Consider the following 23567-nt stretch of genomic DNA (forward strand, 5'->3'; position numbering starts at 1 on the left):
GCAGTAGAAGCTCTGACACACCTGGTTATGACAGGCGGGATGGGGCAGCAGAAAAGCTCGGGTTTTACACTCAAACTCAGGCATGCGAGTCTCAGGTCCACCAATTACTGGAGTATGACCACAGAAAGGAATTTAACATCTTTGAGCTTTATTTCTTTGTGTACAAAATGGGTTGATTCACAGGATTGTTGTGAAGATGAAATATCATAAGGCATATCAGAGTGCTAGGATAACTTTCATGACTCTCCCTCAGCACATTACGTTCTTTTTGCTAGTACTGACCACCCTTTGGCTCCTGCTGCAACCACAAATTCTGTGTGTTAACATACTTCACTTGCTAATGCCTTTTGCTAGACTCCAGCAACTGTCTTCCCATACTCTCATAACTCAGATAAGATAATAATTATGAAAATACTTTAAAGTCCTTGAGGTCTTACAAAACACTCCCTCTGTGGCCAAAAGCCCACCTATCCTTCAAATTCTCACATCACATTTCTTCCACAAATCCTTTGCTAATCACACTGGCCACTGTGATCTTGTCAGTGTTTGAACTCTTAAACCCTTAAGGGAGGCAGAGATATCTGCGAGAATCTGATAAAATCTAATGTTTATCTCAAATACACACACACACACACACACACACACACTTTGTGGTTTGTATATAATTGCTAAGGTTAACAAATAATCTGAAGATCCCAGACTAAGAACTACTCTCCTATACATCAGTGGGTCTGGCAAGGGCAGTACGGCTCCCTAGCGGGGATATTCTAGAGATTTGGAAGGGAGGGTGTTTTTGTTTATCACAATGATTTTGGAGGGATGCTACTGGCATTTAATATGCAGTGACCAAGATATTATCTATGCTGCAATTTACAGGGAATTCCAGAATGTGATCAACACTGTGTGTGGCCCTCAGGACCAGCCCCACCCTGCTAAGTGCTCCCCTGCATCACAGGGGTTGAAAGCCTCACCCAGCGGGGCTCTGAGGACATTCCCGTTACAATGGAAAGCAGAGGACCCCCGTTACAATGGAAAGCAGAGGACCGCAGAAGAGAGACTCCTCTTTGGACTGCAGTAACAGTGGGAGCAGCCGACTAGTGCCCGCTCCTACAAGGTGCGTGGGTAAGGACCCCTCAGCATGTAAGCAGAGGCCTGCAGGCTCAGAGGAGAAGCAGTCATTGCATTGCTTACCTGCATTCAGATAAGCCCATGTCCCCCACTCCACGTTTCCTCCCCAGCCCTTCCAATCATGTTGAACGTAATTTCCCTCTTGCTTGAAACACCTGATGCCCATGCTGGGTAAGCACAGTCCTCAGGCTTCCTCACTAAAGCCCAACTGTGTGACAGCACACGATAGAGAAATGTCCTGAAGCCTGCATCCTTCAAATCTCAAACAGAAATAAGCCTACCACCGATATAAACTGGCAATACTTTAGTACATCAGCAGATAAAAACATTTTACATCAAGTTACATGAAATTCATTATGGTGAGGGATGTTTAAATGAAGTAAAGTCATCTCAAAATTATTAAACAATTTATTCGCTCCCTATTCTGTTCAATGTGTCACAGCATTTCCAACTATGCATTTTGATGGAAAGGGTTCACTGCAGTAGTACAGCATTTCCAACTATGCATTTTGATGGAAAGGGTTCACTGCAGTAGTACAGCATTTCCAACTATGCATTTTGATGGAAAGGGTTCACTGCAGTAGTACAGTAGTACAGTAGTACAATAGTAGTACAGTAGTACAGTTTATAGCAAAAGCTATAAAACTAAAAGCAAAAATATGAGAGAATTTTCAAAACTCCTTTGTGGTTAACAGACTCAGAACCAATATTAAATAAGCAGAGACATATCAAATGCAGGTAACTCACTGTATTTCATTAACAGAGTTTTAAATAATATCTCATCTTATTGCTACCTCTATATTTTTTAATTTTTAAAAAGAGCAAAATAGTAAGAACTTTACGGTGTGAAAATGCATGCTTTAATTATGTATTTATTTTAGGATTGCCTGTTATTTTTCAGTTTTACTCTTATGAATGAGGTAGACTTCTGGCAGGGGTTTCATGCAGCCTCGTGTGTTATTAGCTTTAGTCATAGCTGTTTTCCCCAGAGCTTCTCAGTTCCATCACCTGTTGATGGTTGTGGTCTCCAAAGTCCATCTGCATGCTAGCGACTGAAATTATTCCTCAATATGTTGTGGAGTTTCAAGATAGAAGATAAGTTCTTTTGTACTATTTCATCTCGATTCTAAACCATGTCATAAACTTAGTTCTTTTTTAGTGTCATATTTATAAATAAGGCTCAGCTCATTTGCAGAGCATTTTACTGCCTCATTTTCTGCATCTCGTCGGTAATTTGCCTCAAGTATTATCCCTACTTTGATTATGGTTATCTCTCTGTTTTTCAGTTTGTTCTGTTATTACGTCTCCTAACACTCGTTATCATTCAAGGGCCCACATTTACCTTTGCTTTTTCATTTTCCTGTACTTGTATGGGCTGTCTTCTGATCCTCTTCTTTAACCACTTCTCTCAAATCCAAACATATCCATCCAAGATGGGCATAAATATTCTATCTTTTAGATAGTCATTCTCATTTTGAAATACATATTATTTTATTATAAAGTATTTTCCTTTTATTTATTCTTTATGTTAGAATTTGAGCATTATACTAATTCTACCTATTAGTATATAAATAATATTACCTATAAATTTCATTTTAGAATATTAAAGGGAGTGTCACAAAATATATGTTTTAAAATTGGGGGCAGGTGAAGAATTTGAAATGGTTGAGAACCACAGCTAGTGGCTTAGATGTTTAGTAAATCTCTTGTTCATAAGCAATTCTGTAGATCTTATGTCCTCCACATACAAAAAGATCCTTTAAGGAAAAATCCATAGATTACATTTCCTTAATTACTCTACCATGTTCCACATTTAAATGATACTTTTAAAAACATGAATGGATTCTTAACTATGGGTCTCCTGATTCCAATAGAAATGGCATCTACAGAAGAAATAAACACTGTTCTCCTCAGGGACTGAGTAGTTCTAGCCTCAACCTTCCTCAAAGTGAGGCATCCTACTCCATCTTGACTCTAGTGCCATTTGAGGCACACGGTCTTCAGTCTAACTAGTCTTGACATTTCACAATTGATTTGTTAAAAGTAAGATCGTAATGTACCTTTTTTAAATGTGTGTGTGTGTGTGTGTGTGTGTGCTTGACAGAGAAGGAGAGAGAGAAAATGAGAGCTACCACAGAGAAGACAGGCTTAGGAAACAGTTTCCTTTCAAATTGGTCACAGCAATGAATAGGCACAAGTTGGTTCACAAAAATTCTTCTTTTTTATGATTCTATCATAAACGATGCCTATAACAATAAAACAACCAGCCCAGTGAACCTTGTCTTTTTGATCTAAATATTTATTAAGTGCCAAAAAACATTTACATACCTCTATTTCCCAGAGTGCTTTAGAACTAGTAGCAGAAGTAGCTGATTGGCGCAAGGTCGTACGAAGGAAAATGTGCTGTTTTTTCTCATATTCATCACAAGTCAAAAACTTCTCTTGTTCTGCATGAAACAATCTAACAACATCCCCCTAGAAAAAAGGTCAAGAGACATCTGAACAAACAGATGTGAGAAGCAGGTGTCTCTTTCTGGTTTTGATACTCTGGGCCCTTCTGCTAGCTATTTGACTTTTAATGCTTATTTAAATTTATTTAGTGCTTATTTAAATATTTAAAAATGGGGGGGAAATTCAGTAAACACTTAGAGTAAGTATTAACATGTGTAGTCACATTCTAAATTATGAACACCAGTGAATACATAGGTTTTGCATCTAGAATTTCAGTAAGACTACCTTCATTTCTCCCAGCAAATGTCCTATGTAGCACATACTTACTCCTTTTAATACATCCTCTCGATAGGAACTATATTTCATGAATAAAGTGATTTTCCAGCTGGTGTTGCAATTAACAGCATTCACCTATTAATGAAGAAATGTTCAAAGTTATAAGACTACAGTCCATTCTCTACCAGAAATTATTAGTTCAACTAGTAAAAGGAAATTAAAGACAATTGGATAATGAAGTATATAGTTCAATACTAGTATCTTTGAGAGACCATCCAAAAATAGCAATAACTAATCACAGCTATATGTACCTTAGGGATATTAATTAGAATAACTGGGATTATGCTCATGAAAACAATGAAAGAAACTATATTACTTTTTTCTCCCTCTGTCTCATGAGAAAAATCAACACATTCATTCCTTTTCCACTTGAACTTACCTCTTTACACCCTGGGTTATCAAGAAGCTCTATGTTGCTGGCATGTAGTGGCTGCCCTGCATTCACAGGCATCAAAACAACTTTATCTCCTACAACAATCTAGGAAGCAGAAATAAATCACAATTGAGACACTGCATGGATCTTTGGTGTATATTTGAAGCTAGAAATAACTGCACAGGAGTCCGCATTATTGATCTGACATCTGGTCCTTTTATCCTTCACACAAATTTTCATACAATTCTTTATCTCTTTGAGGTAAAATATCTTCCAATAAATGAGCATATAACCATGTCCCATAGTGCCTATCAGTCTGGATTCATAAAGCTAGTGCGGATCTTTTTCATATTCATCTCCTATTTCAGTTAGAGCTTCCTTAAAGTCAATACATAGGCCATTATCCCTCCCCACGAGGTCTTATGCCACAAGCACAACAGAAAGAGTAAATGCATCTGCCACCAAAAAAAAAGCAATCTATCCAAATATTAGAACCACTGCAAAAGCAAGCAGAAAATGTTATACACTTGTATTATCTTTGCAATAAGAGATAAGTAAATTTGATCTTCCCATAGTCTCAGAAGTGTATTAAAAATTCTAATGTCAGCTCGATTCAGGAAATGCAGGATTAGGTATGACCTTGTGGAAATATGTTTTGTGTTTGAGCCTTGGGCATCTGATTCACTCATATCTTAAATATATTAAACTAATATTGCTCCTTAAACCTGATGTTCATTTTTAAATAAAAACTAAAATTGATTATGGGAAAAGTACTCTAAAGAAGTAACTGTAATTGATTTTTTAATGTATGCTGTTGTAGCAATATCCACCTTATCTTTAAGTATTTTTATTCATAACTCAAATTGTGGGGAATCAAAGTTATCCTTTCTTCATGATAACAATGAACAGTTTAATTTTCATTACTAAAGTTACTTATGTTGCTGAATTTATTTAGAAGACATATTATTATAGTAAATAAAATCTCACTTAAAGAATTGATCACTATCTCAAAAATGAAAACCAAAACCCTCCCTTTGTATATTTTATACCAAGTACATATTAGAATAAATTAGTTTGAGAGATAAATGATAAAACAAATCAGGATTCAGTCGATATGAATAAACAGAACTTCTCCATGTAGTGTATCTTAATCTAAGCCCAAACTTTAAAAAACATAATTTCATATTTTCAATATCAGATATCCTCATATGGATGATACAGAGGAGTCCACACTCACATATGGTACTGTTATCACAAACTATATCTGGCAATTGAAATATAATAGAGAAGCTTCAAGCTCACCAACCAAACAAAGAAAGGTTGTGCTTTGGTTTGTGGAAATAGCTCCTGCTATTTACAGGACTGGTCTCTACTCATCACGTCCATAAGAAGTCAGATGCTGTAACTCACAAAGATTCATCATAGAAGCTCTATATATACAGTTAAGAAAAGATCATTAAGGAGCAGTATTAAGTGAAAAGATGAATAGGCAGAGCAAGGCATGTAGCATGCTATCATTTGTGTACAAATGTGAGGGAAGGAATAGGAGTATCTGCATAAAGAAATCTCTCCAATGCGTACCTGAGGAAGAAGAAGAGTAGAAATTGGACAGATGGAATAAAAAGAGTAGAAGAGAGATTTTTCACAATATATCTTTACATTGTTTTCTATCTTTGAACCATGAATTTGTATTCCTTTTAAAAATTAAATTATGAGCAAAAACAAATGAAAGTCAACATGACGTAAGCACATTCCCAATCCCCATTCTCCCTAGGAAAACACGTGCTGTTGCACATGACACCAAGACAGCTCCAAGTCACAGAGCCATGTAAAGGCCTGAGTCATCATCCATACTCTAAAGTACTGGGAGCTTGATACCACATTTTGCCAGTGCTGCATCTGTTCTTCCAATTACATTTTTTTCTTTATTTCTTCTAAAAAACAAAAACAAAAAACAAAACAGAATACATGTGCAGAACGTGCAGGTTTGTTACACAGGTATACATGTGCCCTGATGGCTTACTGCACCTATTGACCCGTCCTCTAAGTTCCCTCCCCTCACCCCCCGACAGGCCCTGGCGTGTGTTGTTCTCCTCTCTGTGTCCACGTGTTCTCAGCTTCTAATTTCTTAAAGAACAATTGGATTTGGTTTACTATTTGATTCTCATCTGTGCCATATAAATCCTAGCCAATAAGTTACTAAATATAATGACATATTTCAACTATGTCCTTCCAATTCAAGAATACTTTTGGTTGCACCTACATTCGCTGCTCTAAGTCTTGCTATTTTACTATAGTTGTCTGTAAGCTTTGGGTCGATCCGTATATTTACTTCAAAACACCACCCATAAAACTGTATATATATATGGTTTTAAATATATATATATTTAAATATATAATATATACAAATGTGTGTACATATATATAGTATATATATGTGTGTGTGTATATATATATATAGTTTTTTCTGTTTTTTGAGATGGGGTCTCGCTCTGTCACACAGGCTGGAGTACAGTGGCATAATCTCAACTCACTGCAACCTCTGCTTCCCAGGTTCAAGCGATTCTCTTGCCTCAGCCTCCCGAGTAGCTGGGATTACAGGCATGCACCATCACACCCAGATAATTTATGTATTTTTAGTAGATACGGGGTTTTACTATGTTGGTCAGGCTGGTTTCGAACTCCTGACCTCAGGTGATTCACCTGCCTCAGCCTCCCAAAGGATTACATAGGCATGAGCCACTGTGCCCAGCCTAACATTGTATATATTAAAAGACCAATCATATAGCCAAAATGTTCCTTGGTATCTGTGAAACAGCTTCCAGTGGTTCATAAAAAATGGTATTCATAAGTAGAATCTAACATTAATTCAGTAATTTTCAGGTCCTCATTCTTATTCTTGACAATGATTACCTTGCCTAACCAAGCCGAATAAAACTTGCAAGTGAAATGGACAAAATACCAATCATGTGAAATAAAAAGAATATTAAGAAGTTCCAGGGAGAAAACAAAAAGGTCTCAGAAATAGTCCCTATTCTCATGGAATTCATACCTAATTAGATAACTTAGCAAATATGGAATATGGTAATATTTTCAGAATAGTGAAGCTCAGGACATGATTCACAGATGGGGTCAGGTGCTTTCTGAGAAGCTATGTATTTAATATAGAACTTGAGGGTGAAGTCATTTTCTGCCACATCTTAGGATCAGACATCACATTCACTCTAGTACACAAACATGTTTTTTATAAATTGCAATTCCAAAAGCACTTCTGTTGATTCTGTGTAAGAGCTATGTAAGATTCAAGCTGAGATTTTGCTGAAAATAAAGAGGGATATAACATCACTAGCAGCTACCCTTCTTTTGAAGTGGCACCTGGTATGGTGAAAAGAACATCACAATAGGAACCTAAACGCCAGGGTTCTAGTTCCACCGTGGCTAGAAATTCAACACTTTTTTTTTTATTATACTTTAAGTTTTAGGGTACATGTGCATAATGTGCAGGTTTGTTACATACGTATAATGTGCCATGTTGGTGTGCCACACCCATAACTCGTCATTTAGCATTAGGTATATCTCCTAAAGCTATCCCTCCCCGCTCCCCTCACCCCACAACAGTCCCTGGTGGGCACACACTTTTTCTAAAATGGCAAAGTCTACTTGCTATTTGAAGAGTTTCTTTTTTCAAGAGTTAAAATTTTCTCTTCATTTAAAAAAATATCTGACCTTTACTCCCTTTTAAAGTCTATCATAAAAGTAAAGAACCCAAGTTTTCTTAGATCAAAATTGAAAATGAAAAATTAACTACTCGACCATGGGAAGATACGTAAAAATAAAAAAAAAAGAAAGAAAAATGAAATATTTATGTTCTCTGCTCATAGCTGTCTCTAGTGACTTTGCAGTTCAACTGCAACCAAGGGCTTTGTATACAGCTGAAAGTAGAGGGATCCATGAGTCTATTTTTCCCCAAAACCATCCATCCCACAATTCCATAAGCTATATCATAAAGTTGCCCTTAAGTAGTAGGAACTATTACCTTTTGAAGATAGGGTTTCCTTTCTCCCAGACTATCATTAGCCTATTTATTGCATTTCATTTGGGTCACAGAACATCTTGTTGGATGTTAAAACCTCATCTTAAAATATCATCTTAAAACCTCATCTATTGTTAAATAGTAAAATATCATTTTAAAAGTCCTCTAAACATTACAATTTCCTTTTTCTAATTTAATGTGTTTTTAAAGAAAATCAGTAGTAGTTGAACCACTGATTATAAAGTGACCGTATTTCCAATTGCCTTCCACATAGTCGGTTTATATTTTAGAAATATGCTACCTATTTTAGGGAAAAAAATGAGTATTACAGTACAATTATTTATGTGACCAGTATAGGGTTGTGGGTGTGCTTATGCTTTCAGCAACCTTAATTACACACAAAAGCTACACAGTGGCAAACAAAAACAGTGAGCTGTTTCAGCAAAAAGCAGTGTGGAAGGTTGTTTCAGCCATGCTTTCTGAAGCACATCCAGATAAGGAGAACTCCTGTATTGTACTTAACAATTACATTGTCCATTTTCACCAAGATTGAGTGTTTGGGTGGTAGGTTTTGTTTCGTTTTGGTTTTCCAGTACAACTAATTATTTGAAATAGTTCATTACATTCAACTCTCTGTTGACTGTATAAAAGCAGCAAGGAAAAGAATAGATGAAATGAATAAATAAGCAGATAGGATGAATTAATATAATCCACGGCAAATTTAAAAACCCCAATTCATTCAATTATTTCATCACATTCCTTACGAGCTTGAGCTCAGGTTTTGTTTGTTTTCATATTTAATTTTCATGGACCTCCTGTAGACAGGGACACTATTCAGTGGAGGGCTGGGGATGGGAACAAGCATTGCAAGAAAGGGCCTCAAAGGCACAGGTTGTTCATAAACTACATAATCAGTCCCTGAACAATTGAGAGTTTATTGTAATGAACTATTTAATGAAACTAAAATGTGTATCATGCTCACAGCACACATCACCTGATGTCAAAAGAAAAAAAAGTAGGGTTTATTTTTTTAAGAAATCCAACCAACACAAGACTTAAAGTGCACCACATTCCTGCATGCCATGCTTCTACCAAACCTTACCAAAAGAAGATATCACCAGATAATTTATTAACCAAATTAAATCCAGAAGCTTGCATCCTGTGGAATTGAATTTGTACTTCAAAATTCACTGGAAAAATGAGATTCACTATAAAGACATTCCTAAGACAAGAAATATCCAAAACACATTTAAAATGTAATCAAAGTTTCAACTGAAAAAACTCCATCAGAATAATTATACTTTTATATTGCTTCGAATTCATGTTAATTTTTTTAAATCTTAACTATTGATCCTCCGATGCAATATTTGCAGGTATTTATGAAACTTATTCAGCGCTCAGTGTCTAGCAGCATTTCCTGAGCATCGTCCATGTGCTAAGGACTATCACCCAGTATTTTATTTATTACACGCAAAAATATCACACTCTAGATCCTATTGACTATTTCTCATAATTTATTCTCTATTTTATAAAGTAGCAGGAAATATTTTAGCAACTACTAAAATTTACATGCAATACACACATATTCCACAACATTAAAAAAAATTTTTTTTTAGAAACAAGGCCTTGCTATGTTGCCCAGGCTGGTCTTGAACCGGTGGGCTCAAGTGATTCTCCTGCCTCAGTGCCCCAACTAGTCCACAACATATTGTAAACATAGTTGTCATCAGTGAGCAGATGCCAACCTTCAGCTTCTCTACCCATCTCTATTAAGACTTATAGACTGTCAGCAGCTGGCCATAGGGCCAGTATATGGAATCCTGTCATGATTCATGGTGTCACTCCATTAATTCAAAGGGCACACACTATTTCCTAAACACAGCTCTTTTTCCTCATGACCAAGCTCCCTCCTGATTAGGCAAAAAAGTAAATTCTCCTTCTCTTTTAAAAGTCTCAGCCAATATTAAGGTTGCTTAAGTTCTTTCATACAAATTCTAGCTGGAAGATTTTAAATTAATCTGAACTTTGTCTTATGATTTCTGAGCATGATTTGTACTATAAATAAACGTTTAACCTAGTAGATACTAACATAAAAATCAGGTATTGAGTAAAAACTATATTTTCTTTTTTGTACTTTCTGGATTATCTTACTTATTAGGAATTATTTTCTTTATGAACCCACTATTTCCCTCCTCATTGTATATTACATACATTGTCACCCTCGCTTCTCAGCTTCCAGAAGGGATGAATATAAAACCAAGACCCTTCATTTCCTGCAGCATCCAAGGACACACGCATGGCATTCTTCTCCAGTAAAGCAGGTAATCTCTTGTTGACAGTAAGGTATTTGTTGCTTTTTATATGCAGTAGCTATAGGGAAAAGACATAGATTACCACCTTTATTCTTTGTTCTTCTCTGTTAATTACATTCATATGTTTTATACATATATCATATATTCATCTAACATGGCTTGAGATGAAAATTAAACAAAGGAGTATTTTCAGCCTCCACACTCACCATCTTTCCTACTTGACTTTCTTTGGGTTCTTCCTCCCCTTCACCCCAATTCTGCTTCATAATGAAGTAGGCATAATAGGGAGAAAAAAAACAGGGGACCCCTCCGAATGATTTTCATCCACTGATAAATAATGGCTAAAACTAGGTTTTCCAAAGGAGACCTTGAGTTTCCCCAAAACCACATCCTTTCTCAATGCCTGCACAGCCACAAAAACAGAATATACTAAAGAAAGGCCAAGAAACTCAAATAATGCACCAACCCACTTACTATTATTAACCAGCCCTGCCCACAGTCAGGCCTGATTCTTCCTCTGTAAGGAGGCAGCTGCTCATCCTAAATAGGCTTCTACACCTTCTGCCAGGGGATGCTGACCCTACCCCCTCCCAGATGAGTGTAAAAGCATCACTTCTCAGATTTTTTGGGACTTTGTGAACAAAATCTCACCAAAACATGATTCTACTGAGTAGCAAAACCAAAATAAAATAACCTTTCCATCTATTATTACAATCATTTCAAAAAACAATGGTCATTTTAGTACTCACAATATAAGAAAGAAATTATCTCAAAATAAAGTACAGTTCTTTAATTGAAAAAAAAATCAGAATTTTAAAATGCTCATTATCATACTCTTGGGTCCTTATGTTACCACAAAGCAATGGAAACCCTCATGGGCTGACCTTTGGGATCCACCATGTTCAAGAACATGGCTCAACCCCTCACTGACCAAGCTAACATCTGCACTTCAGGTACTTGACAAGGAACGTAAGTTCCACTTGCTGACATTTAATCAAAACTTGGTTAAGATAAACTCTATTTATGAAGGGTTGCCCCAGGGACATCCAGCCCACTCAGATTGCAGGTTTCACATTATCTATCATTCGATTAAGTCATACATTCAGGGAGCTGCCGACCCAGCTTCTCTCATCTTATCCCAACAGTGCACTGCTTTGACTGCCCTGTGTTCTGGCATTTTGCCATTGGCCAATAACAAAATATCAGGGATATTATTTTAAAAAACAGCTCTATGAAATGCCTCATTGTAGCATTTACTGTAAGGAAGTTGTCAAGGCTATTGTTTAGTATATTACACAATGTCCTCTTTATGAGCACACATAGGAGAAACACTTCCCTGGTCCTATTCCTGGGAACAGCTGTGCTTCTAGACCTCTGATTTGGCTCTGTGCTGCGGATCTCCTAGCCAATGACATAATAGACTATGCTTCCCTATGGCTAAGAGGGCAAGAAAAAGCCTTCAAGTCAAAATTTACCAGACTTTACAACATGGTTTTTATAAATACGCCTTACCCCTGATTTCAGTTTATTCATCCAACTATGATTTTCCCTGTGACCAATTGCTTTATTTATTTCTATTTTATCTCACTATGTGCTCTGTATTTTGGAAAGTGCCTTACATTCTTTTTTGAAAAAGGTGGGGCATATATTAACAAATAACCAAGTAAGAAGCTAAAAAGATCTAAGTGAAACACAGGAAAGGAATGCAGCTGAGATAAAACAGAGTGTGCATACTAATAGAAATAGAAGACCTTCTAATAACAATTCAAGGATGACTTCCAACTGAAAGTGAAAACTTTTCTCTCTTCACAAAATGAAAAGCTAAGCTCCGTATGTTAAACATGGTCCCATTAATCTAAAGGACTATTTCAGAACAGGCCTTTAGAAATTGTTTCCTGACCCTCTTCTTTTTGATGTAATAACTTGTGCATACATCCAGATAAGATCACTTCTTTATGTGTAAATATCAGATTTATTCTTAAACATACAGAATAGTGCAGCACATATCAACGGAATACATCACAATACGTCACAACATCGATAATTCCCATCAAAGAACAAACTTCCTGTATCTCAAAATTTTAACGCAGTCTGGCTTTCCTGCCAACTTATTGACAAACTCCACATAAAATACTCACCTCGTTTAAGAGAAAATACTTACTTGTATAACATTACTGTATTTCACAATTTCTCCCAACAGTTTCTTATTCTCTGATTCATTTTGTTTTTGTTCCAGTTCTGCAGCATGCTATAAGATGATTATCAAATATTCAGTGTGGAAATATAGTAAACAGAGTGTAATAACTGACAAAGAAATATTTTTTTAGGAACAAGACTATAGTCAGGAATAAAATAGGCTAGTAGTAGAGTCAGGACTGTAATCTTGGTTTAGGTGTTTCGTTTTGCTTTATGTTTCCATCATATCATATTGTCTTCCAGATTTTCACATCATATTTACCAAGGTATTTGGAAACTTGGGGAGTGGATGACTCCCCAAAGGGAGCAGTAATTAAATAAATGATTATAATATAGTGAGATGATTTGTCAATGTATGTTGAAATGCCCTCCAACATGTCTTGGGCCACTTTTATGTTGGACATTTCAGAAAAGTACTAGGCTCTTTGTTCTTATAAAATTAGTTTAAGAAGGTATATTGCTAGAAAAACCAACCAGGATAATAGTAGAATTTCCAAAGTCTCAAAAATTACAGTTCTTAATTCTGAAAGTACCAGGAATTTTAATGAGGCAAAATTAAGTTCTATCGAATTTACACTCAAACAAACCATAAACAATGGTCTTTCAATTATTTTTCTCTATAGTTTCTTTCAGGAAAAATATCAAAGATTATGTCAAGTAAAATATAACTGGATTTAATATTCTTACAGAGATTCTGAATTGGTTTTCATTTTGATCGGAAGCTTTGAATTCGTCTGGCACACCCTAAAAAACAGCAGCAGTAATGTGCTATATGCCAGGAAATAAATGGTCACACCCTATTACTTGAAAAGCCCTTCTACTTTCAATGTGTTGCTATATGTATTCTAAATCTCTGTATATTGGGTGAAAGGACAAAGCTAGAAAGCTCTAAATATGTCTTTTGTTATTGCTGTACTTGGTTAACCTAAGCCAGACAATTGGAATCCTGGTCCTTACCTGTAGTTTCTTCAGCAAGGCTGCCTCAGTGTGGTTCCCTTGTTTGGCTTGCTTTGCTTTCCAATATTGCTTCTGGGCAGAATATCTGTTCATAGGGCACACCTTGAAAAGGCAGTCTGTGACAAACCAACAAACGAAAACACTGTAACTAAGGCTACCAGCATTTCTTAGATTTCCCTTATAGCTCAGTTTTCGAATCTTGGAATCCCTGATTATACAGAACAGTTAAAAGTCATATAGTCCGTCCTCCAGCCAGCTCTCCATTCACTCTATAACATCCTTTTCGAATAATTATCTAGACTCAGTTAAAATATCCCCTTCTTCATTAATTTAAGTTTTTTAAAGACTACAATTGCCAGTGTATAAAGAAATCAAACCCATGTAATTGTGATATTATAAGGCATGGATTAATTATAATGGGGCACCTGGTCTTAGAAAGCAAATAGAATGAGATTAGTGACTTTCACTGCCTTATCTGACTTTGCACAATTAATACGCATTGGTGCTGTGTATATTTGACAGTCAAAGTGATCCAGGAAGTAGATCCCAGCTGACCATTAGAGTCATCCACTCCCCAAGTTTCCAAATACCTGGGTGAATATGATGTGAAAATCTGAAAGACAATATGATATGATGGAAACATAAAGCAAAACGAAACACCTAAACCAAGATTACAGTCCTGACTCTATTACTAAACATCAAGACAGAAAATCATAGAGGAATATTATAGTTGTGATATCTCTAAGTCAAGAAGCAAAATATACGTTTTATTTTCAATGAGGAGAATGGAAGAACTCAACAGTTTCACCACATGCTAATGATTTTGTATGCTTGTGGAATAGATTACAATCTAGAATGAAGGTTAATTCTCAGTATTCTATCACAAAAGAGTAGTAATACAGAAAATTCAAAGCTTATTTTCATTTTTCTCATAAAAAACTGAGTTCAACATAACAAATTTACTTTATTTTGACTGATGTGTTGATATTTAGAGTCATTCTCATTTGACAAATAACTATCACAAAAATAAAATTCAGTCAACTCAAATATCCACTTTAGCCACATTATTGACTATATTATATAATATGCTTGTTCCACTATTTTACTTAAAATTAATTGTATTGAAAAAGATGATAACTTTTCAAATATCACTTTTTCATGGTTCTAATGGCATAAATGATCAAGAAATATGGCTGTAAAATTTGTAAGGAATGTAGGAAAAACAAGACAATGATGATTTTTTTCTATACAAACACATATTCCCCATGTGATTGCCCCACCCCCCATACACAGACAAGGTAATGGCAAACTAATCTTAATTTCTAGTTTAAAGGGTACTGATATGGATGATTACTCATCCATCTCATAGGTAGTAGAAAACAGATACCTTCAAACTGCTAAAAGTAGGCTTAGAGGCCACCAAAATTACAGTATGATACAGGAATCAACACCCAGCATGTGTGTGACCAAAGACGGACAGCCTGGAAAATGTTTTCCTTGGCAGTGTATCATACAAGCCCTAAAAGTTATTTCCTGTATCTTAGCAACTACAAAGAGAATTTTACAAATTTCTCGAAGCACAAATACACAGGTTGTTTACAAATATTTCCATAAGAGTGCTCCCAATTAAATATAGCAGACTCTTTTGACTATCCTGTATTAGGCAAGTGGCAAAACTCTACACTGTCTGCACTCAGCAAAAGCACAAATTCATGATCAAGGGGAACTGAACTCCATAATCTGGAGTTTATGCTTCTGACTTTCTTCATGTATAAAAAGGAAAGAGAAAAAATTGTGTTTCTCTTCATTATTACAGATTCCTAATTAAGGTCAATTGGAAATGATCCTTTAACAGAAAAAATATTTTTGTAAATCCCAGACCACCTCAATAGCACTCCTAATCAGCGATATCTTTGGGGAGTCAGCAAACTGGCTGTCAGGCCAAATGCTCCTGAGTGGTGGCTGAGGTCACTGTGAAGTGAAGCCAAACATTCAGCCAAACTGTGTTTACTGTAATCCCCCTACAGGTGGTCATGCCCTGCACGAACAGGGGTTAAGCCTCAGACCCTGTCCTCAGAAAGCTCACGGTCTACTTGAAGCTTCACAAGGGAGCTCTGGAGAAGATGCTAAGAGCCACAACGATGCATGTGGCCAATTTCACAGGCAACGGAGGTCAGAAAAGACTTCCCAATGGAGAAGAAAGGAGAAAACACAGCCAAATTTTAAATAACCAATACTCATTCAGCACAGAGGCAAGAGGGCTCCCATGCTAAGGGGAGGGGCATTCCAAACAGAGCCAGTGGCTGGTATGAAGGCAGCGAAGAAAGCTAAGGGACCCCTAACCATTCAGGAAAACCACCACTGAGGCAACAAAATAAACATGGAATGGTAGGCTGAGGTCAAGATCTACAGTGTTATGTTCTAGGCTAAGGAGGATGGACTATATCCCATGGAAAATGCTGAACTCTTACAGACTTTTAAGCTCTTAGGGCATGTGAAAGATGGCATGAGCAAGGGGCAGGAAGGCCATCCCTGAAGCCCGCTGCTGTTGTGAAAAGACAGTAGGGATGGAACTGGGGCCCTACGGTAGTTTTGGGTAGCCGTAGATGTAAAATAAAGCAGCCGAACCAGAGGCTTAATAATCGACTAGATGTGGGGGTGGGAAAAGGTCAAGGAGGGGTAAGTGAAAATAGCCAAATGAACAAGCTTCCACCCACTCTATCTGAAGTACAAAGTCTTGGGTTTCAAAAGCCCTTTCCATTTCAGGGCCTTAGTTTTACAGTCCCTCTCAGCAGCCTCCCACAGGGGACATCTCATTTTATATTACAGTAAATAAATGATCTGTTTCTGCATGGGAACTAATCTTGCAGGACTGTTCTGGATAATAGGAGAGAAGGTGGGGCACACACAAACTTCTGTTAAAAAGCTTTCATTGGTGGCAGTAGGGTGTGTGCGTGCTTAATTCTCTCTCTGCCTCCTTTAGAACACTTTTTTAAAAATCTACTGTTCTTGGGCTGGTCACACATTTTGTCGGATTCTAAATTTACTGCATAATAATAGTGCTAATACCAGCCACACCTAATTCACAGGGTTGCTGAGATGAGCAAAAAGAAAATCTGTGTGAAAGTTCTTTGTGAACTTTAAAGTCCTATTATAAATGTAAGGCATTATTATTGATATTGCTTCATTCTTTCAGCAATAGCCTAACTAAGACGAAGACATGACTAAATCCTTACAGAGCTCTCAGCAAAGAGTAATGAAAAGTAGTTTAAGTTCCTTATAGATGCTGGATATTAGACCTTTGTTGGATGCATAGTTTGCAAAAATTTTCTCCCATTCTGTAGGTTGTCTGTTTACTTTGTTGACAGCTTCTTTTGCTGTGCAGAAGCTCTTTAGTTTAATTAGATCCCAGTTGTCAATTTTTGCTTTTGTTGCAATTGCTTTTGGAACTTAAACAAATTTACAAGTAAAAAACAAACAACCCCATTAAAAAGTGGGCAAAGGACATGAACAGACACTTTTCAAAAGAAAACATACATGTGGCCAACAATCATATGAAAAAAAAGCTCAGTATCACTGATCATTAGAGAAATGCAAATCAAAACCACAATGAGATACTATCTCACATCAGTCAGAATGGCTACTACTAAAGAGTCAAAAATAACAGATGCTAGTGAGGTTATGAAGAAAAATTAACACTTCTACACTGTTGGTGGGAGTGTAAAATAGCCCAGCCATTGTGGAAGACAATTTATCAAAGGCCAAAAGACAGAAATACCATCGGACCCAGCAATTTCATTACTGGGTATATGCCCAAAGGAATATAAATCATTCTGTTATGAAGACACATGCACACATACATTCATTGCAGCACTATTCACAATAGCAAAGACATGGAATCAACCTAAATGCCCATCAATCATAGACTGGATAAAGAAAACATGGTACATATATACTATGGAATACTATGCAGCCATAAAAAAAGAATGAGATCATGTCTTTTGCAAGGACATGAATGAAGCTGGAGGCCATTATCCCTAGCAAGCTAGTGCAGGAAAAGAAAATCAAAGCTAGTGCAGGAAAAGAAAATCAAATATGTTATATTTAGCTCCCACTTATAAGTGGGAGCTAAAGGATGAGAACACATGGACACATAGAGGGGAACAACACACACTGGAGCCTTCTGGAGGGTGGAGGATGAGAGGAGGGAGAAGATCAAGAAAAAGAACTAATGAGTACAAGGCTTAAACTTGGGTGATAAAATAATCTGTACAACAAACCCCCATGACACAAGTTTACCAATGGAACAAAACTGCACTTGTAACCCTGAAGTTAAAATCAAAGTTTTTTAAAAAGAGGAGAGAGAGAAGTTAGGCATGCAACTGGGAAGCTGAAATAAACCAAAAAAAGAAAAAAAAGAAAAAGAAAAGAAAAGTTCTCAGATGAAACCTGAACACACACCAAGAGTGCCCAGTTAATGACAAGGTGTCCACCCCTTTGGTTTAAGATGCCACGGTGTGTCTTTGTATACACTTCTCAAATTCCTTGGAACAAAATGACAGTAAGAAAAGGATTAGATCTTCATTACCATGTAATATCTTTTTAGAAATGCAGATGCCATCACTAACATCAGTAAGGGCAGAGCCTTTGACAAGCCTACTTTTTTTCAGTGTGCAGGATTACAGCTATTTCAGAGCAACCCGGTCTCACCTGCCCTCCTCATCCTGCTTCTAAACTCTCTAGGATTCCTTGATCTGTAGAGGTGTGATACTGTTAAGAAAAATGTTTTATGGAGTTCAATGAGAAATTGACTCAGTGGCATTTTTTAATTCTAACAACAATCTCTTTAGCATTTCAAGACTCAAGGAATTAAAAAAGGAAAGGTTTTTCTTTTTTTTTTTTTTTTTTTTTTTTTTTTTTTCTTTTATTGTAATTATTATTATTATTATTATTATTATACTTTAGGTTTTATGGTACATGTGCCCAATGTGCAGTAAGTTACATATGTATACATGTGCCATGCTGGTGCACTGCACCCACCAACTCGTCATCTAGCATTAGGTATATCTCCCAATGTTATCCCTCCCCCCTCCCCCCAACCCACAACAGTCCCTGAAGTGTGATGTTCCCCTTCCTGTGTCCATGTGTTCTCATTGTTCAATTCCCACCTATGAGTGAGAATATGCGGTGTTTGGTTTTTTGTTCTTGCGATAGTTTACTGAGAATGATGATTTCCAATTTCATCCATGTCCCTACAAAGGACATGAACTCATCATTTCTTATGGCTGCATAGTATTCCATGGTGTAGATGTGCCACATTTTCTTAATCCAGTCTATCATTGTTGGACATTTGGGTTGGTTCCAAGTCTTTGCTATTGTGAATAATGCCGCAATAAACATACGTGTGCATGTGTCTTTATAGCAGCATGATTTATAGTCCTTTGGGTATATACCCAGTAATGGGATGGCTGGGTCGAATGGAATTTCTAGTTCTAGATCCCTGAGGAATCGCCACACTGACTTCCACAAGGGTTGAACTAGTTTACAGTCCCACCAACAGTGTAAAAGTGTTCCTATTTCTCCACATCCTCTCCAGCACCTGTTGTTTCCTGACTTTTTAATGATCGCCATTCTAACTGGTGTGACATGGTATCTCATTGTGGTTTTGATTTGCATTTCTCTGATGGCCAGTGATGGTGAGCATTTTTTCATGTGTCTTTTGGCTGCATAAATGTCTTCTTTTGAGAAGTGTCTGTTCATGTCCTTCGCCCACTTTTTGATGGGGTTGTTTGTTTTTTTCTTGTAAATTTGTTGGAGTTCATTGTAGATTCTGGATATTAGCCCTTTGTCAGATGAGTAGGTTGCGAAAATTTTCTCCCATTTTGTAGGTTGCCTGTTCACTCTGATGGTAGTTTCCTTTGCTGTGCAGAAGCTCTTTAGTTTAATTAGATCCCATTTGTCAATTTTGGCTTTTGTTGCCATTGCTTTTGGTGTTTTAGACATGAAGTCCTTGCCCATGCCTATGTCCTGAATGGTATTGCCTAGGTTTTCTTCTAGGGTTTTTATGGTTTTAGGTCTAACATTTAAGTCTTTAATCCATCTTGAATTGATTTTTGTATAAGGTGTAAGGAAGGGATCCAGTTTCAGCTTTCTACATATGGCTAGCCAGTTTTCCCAGCGCCATTTATTAAATAGGGAATCCTTTCCCCATTTCTTGTTTTTCTCAGGTTTGTCAAAGATCAGATGGTTGTAGATATGTGGCATTATTTCTGACGGCTCTGTTCTGTTCCATTGATCTATATCTCTGTTTTGGTACCAGTACCATGCTGTTTTGGTTACTGTAGCCTTGTAGTATAGTTTGAAGTCAGGTAGCGTGATGCCTCCAGCTTTGTTCTTTTGGCTTAGGATTGACTTGGCGATGCGGGCTCTTTTTTGGTTCCATATGAACTTTAAAGTAGTTTTTTCCAATTCTGTGAAGAAAGTCATTGGTAGCTTGATGGGGATGGCATTGAATCTGTAAATTACCTTGGGAAGGATGGCCATTTTCATGATATTGATTCTTCCTACCCATGAGCATGGAATGTTCTTCCATTTGTTTGTATCCTCTTTTATTTCCTTGAGCAGTGGTTTGTAGTTCTCCTTGAAGAGGTCTTTCACATCCCTTGTAAGTTGGATTCCTAGGTATTTTATTCTCTTTGAAGCAATTGTGAATGGGAGTTCACTCATGATTTGGCTCTCTGTTTGTCTGTTATTGATGTATAAGAATGCTTGTGATTTTTGCACATTGATTTTGTATCCTGAGACTTTGCTGAAGTTGCTTATCAGCTTAAGGAGATTTTGGGCTGAGACAATGGGGTTTTCTAGATATACTATCATGTCATCTGCAAACAGGGACAATTTGACTTCCTCTTTTCCTAATTGAATACCCTTGATTTCCTTCTCCTGCCTAATTGCCCTGGCCAGAACTTCCAACACTATGTTGAATAGAAGTGGCGAGAGAGGGCATCCCTGTCTTGTGCCAGTTTTCAAAGGGAATGCTTTCAGTTTTTGCCCATTCAGTATGATATTGGCTGTGGGTTTGTCATAAATAGCTCTTATTATTTTGAGATACGTCCCATCAATTCCTAATTTATTGAGAGTTTTTAGCATGAAGGGTTGTTGAATTTTGTCAAAGGCCTTTTCTGCATCTATTGAGATAATCATGTGGTTTTTGTCTTTGGTTCTGTTTATATGCTGGATTACATTTATTGATTTGCGTATATTGAACCAGCCTTGCATCCCAGGGAAAGGTTTATCTCAACAGCACAAATAAAAGGAAGTTATTTTTGTTTAATTTTTTTAAAAGCTTAACCTTAAGACATGAGGCCAACAATTTTGCAGAATTACAGACGTTCAGGAAATGTTAGTAATCCAACCAGACATATGTTCAGTCAGACAATATTATAAGAACAATGGCTTAGAATTATAACTTTTATTTATTTATTTTTTGAACAGTTATGGAAGGAAATTAAGCCACTCAGAAGTGTTCATTTTAAACTGATAGCATTGGTGGCATTTCAGCCTGCTTACTTACAAATGCTAGCAGAGGGAAGAAATACGAAAGCCATTCAAATGGTATGGAGCACATAACCCATAGCACGTTAACACCGTAAGTCAAAGAGCCAACCTTCGCACATGATTCCATGGAAATCTGGCAGGAAATCAGTCTAAACCTCCAGTACAATACCTGTATAAATAGTTTTGAAATGTTTTGCTTTGAACCTGTGGAGGTACTTTCTACAATATTTGTATCTGAGGCCACTTCTGAACCCCCAGAAACTGACTTTAGGACTCTATTCAGGGCTATCATATGTAAAGTTCAAGCTATGTCTTGGCCAGCAGTATCCTTTGGCAATGGTGGAAAGAAAATTTGGTTTTTCATTTCTCCTTCCTCCTAAAGATGTCTTAAGATTTAAATGAGGCAAGTGCCTGTCACAAGGCAGGCATTCAACAAATGGCTCTTTCATGGTAGCCTGTAAAAAACACCTCATAACCATAGGGAACATGGTTACCAAGGGCTTTATTCTCCCCACGTGGAGAAAGGTGGGGAGGGAAAGCCTCGGGGACTTTTGTTTCTCTCTTTATGACGTAAAATGGATCCAGCAGAGTTCAATGAAGACAATGGTCTCTGAAACAGAAGAGCAAGCTAGAACCTTCCCAATGATAAAATGGAAAGTGGTTAAAAAAGAAACTCTCCTTAGGATAAAGGGCAGGCAGACAAGGGGCCATTAGCCAGTAGAAATTAGAATTCAGGTCAGGCACAGTGGCTCACGCCTATAATCCCAGCACTCTGGGAGGCTGATACGGGGGGATTGCTTGAAGCCAAGAGTTCAAGACCAGCCTGGGCAACAAATCAAGACCCTGTCTCTGTGAAAAAATTTTTTTCTAAAAATCAGCTGGGGGCAATGGTGCGTGCCTGTAGTCCCAGCTACTCGGGAGGCTGAGACAGAGGATCACTTGAGCCTAGGAGTTCAAGGCTGCAATGAACTATGATCACACCACCACACTCCAGCCTGGAGGACAAAGCGAGACCTTGTCTCTTACAAAATACAAATTTTAAAAAATTAAAAATAATAGAATTCAGAGTTGATGCAGGGAGAGGAATGCATTCATTAGCTGAAAATACATCTCTAGGTTGTTTTTGTTTTTCAGTTTCCCTAAGAAATGCATCCTGAAATACAGTGTTTGTATAAAATTCTTTATTTTTAGAAGTTTTAAAAAGGAATGTGTTTTAAGAACACAAATTTCAAACCAAACATCTATCCCCCCACCTGCCTTGCCTAAGGCAACTATAAAGAGAGGATCTAAGAGGGAAAGTGTCCTCTAGAATGCTATGAAGGCTCAGAGAAATGTATTGCATGTGTTAGCAAACATGAAAATTAATCACAACACATGGGTTAGCAACAATGAAGATCGCAATGTAACTTCCTCTAGCTGAAAGTCAATTATTATACTATGAAAGAGGAAGAGAAATGGCATTTTGTCATTACAGGCTTGTAGAGTGATAAAATGTTAGCACTCAAAGAAGCCTCAGATAAAATCCAATCTTTCCCTTCCTTGAAGCAAAGAAGCAAAAACTCAAAAAGTGAGTTCCCTAGATCCTTCAGGATAGTATTTCTAGATTAGAATATTATAAATATGAAGAAGTTCAACCACACATAGGATGCTTGAATGCCCTGACAAGTGACTGCCTGACCTCTTAGTGGTAGGGACACCAATGCCACACTTGGTTTGTTCAATACAGTTTACTACCATGGAGCGCTTTGTAAACTATAAACAGTACTACACATTGATAATAAAGATCACTGGATCTTCACAAGACTCTCAAAAGTTAGCCAGGGTTATTTTCTCCATGTTACAGAGAAGGAAACTGAGACTTTTCTTCATGAGGAATTGAGATGAAATATGAACCAAGATCCTCTGAACCCAATGTAGTGTACTGTAGCCATGCAGAGATGCCACTAACAGCCCTAAATATCCTCAGACAGCATCCTTCTGACTTCTCTACCCCAACTTTGATTTGATCATCGTGGCAAGATCTCCTCAAAAAGTTATCATTTTTATTACCAAATACTAAGTGCCTCTCTCCCATAATAGATGTGATTTTAGTCAACTAAAGACTGAATTGTTAAAGCATCTATTAATGTATTTAGCAAATACAGATGGTAAGAAAACCACTGGCCAGGCCAGGCACGGTGGCTCATACCTGTAATCCCAGCACTTTGGGAGGCTGGGGTCAGGA

At 37.1% G+C, this 23567-nt stretch overlaps 1 protein-coding gene across 2 annotated transcripts in view; it reads right to left on the reverse strand.

Annotated features, from left to right (window-relative positions):
- ITPR2 (inositol 1,4,5-trisphosphate receptor type 2) overlaps positions 1 to 23567 on the reverse strand; it is a 512913-nt gene that overhangs the window by 391718 nt on the left and 97628 nt on the right. For both annotated transcript variants that reach the window (XM_054443160.2, XM_054443161.2), the window contains exons 3-8: positions 13787 to 13902; positions 12795 to 12881; positions 10533 to 10691; positions 4295 to 4393; positions 3907 to 3990; positions 3457 to 3603 (exon numbers count right to left, since the gene is read on the reverse strand). In XM_054443160.2, the coding sequence (XP_054299135.1) occupies positions 3457 to 3603; positions 3907 to 3990; positions 4295 to 4393; positions 10533 to 10691; positions 12795 to 12881; positions 13787 to 13902 (692 nt within the window). The remainder of the gene's footprint in view (positions 1 to 3456; positions 3604 to 3906; positions 3991 to 4294; positions 4394 to 10532; positions 10692 to 12794; positions 12882 to 13786; positions 13903 to 23567) is intronic.

This window comes from Pongo pygmaeus, chromosome 10 (genome assembly GCF_028885625.2).
Source record: "Pongo pygmaeus isolate AG05252 chromosome 10, NHGRI_mPonPyg2-v2.0_pri, whole genome shotgun sequence".
NCBI classification, from domain to species: Eukaryota; Metazoa; Chordata; class Mammalia; order Primates; family Hominidae; genus Pongo; species Pongo pygmaeus.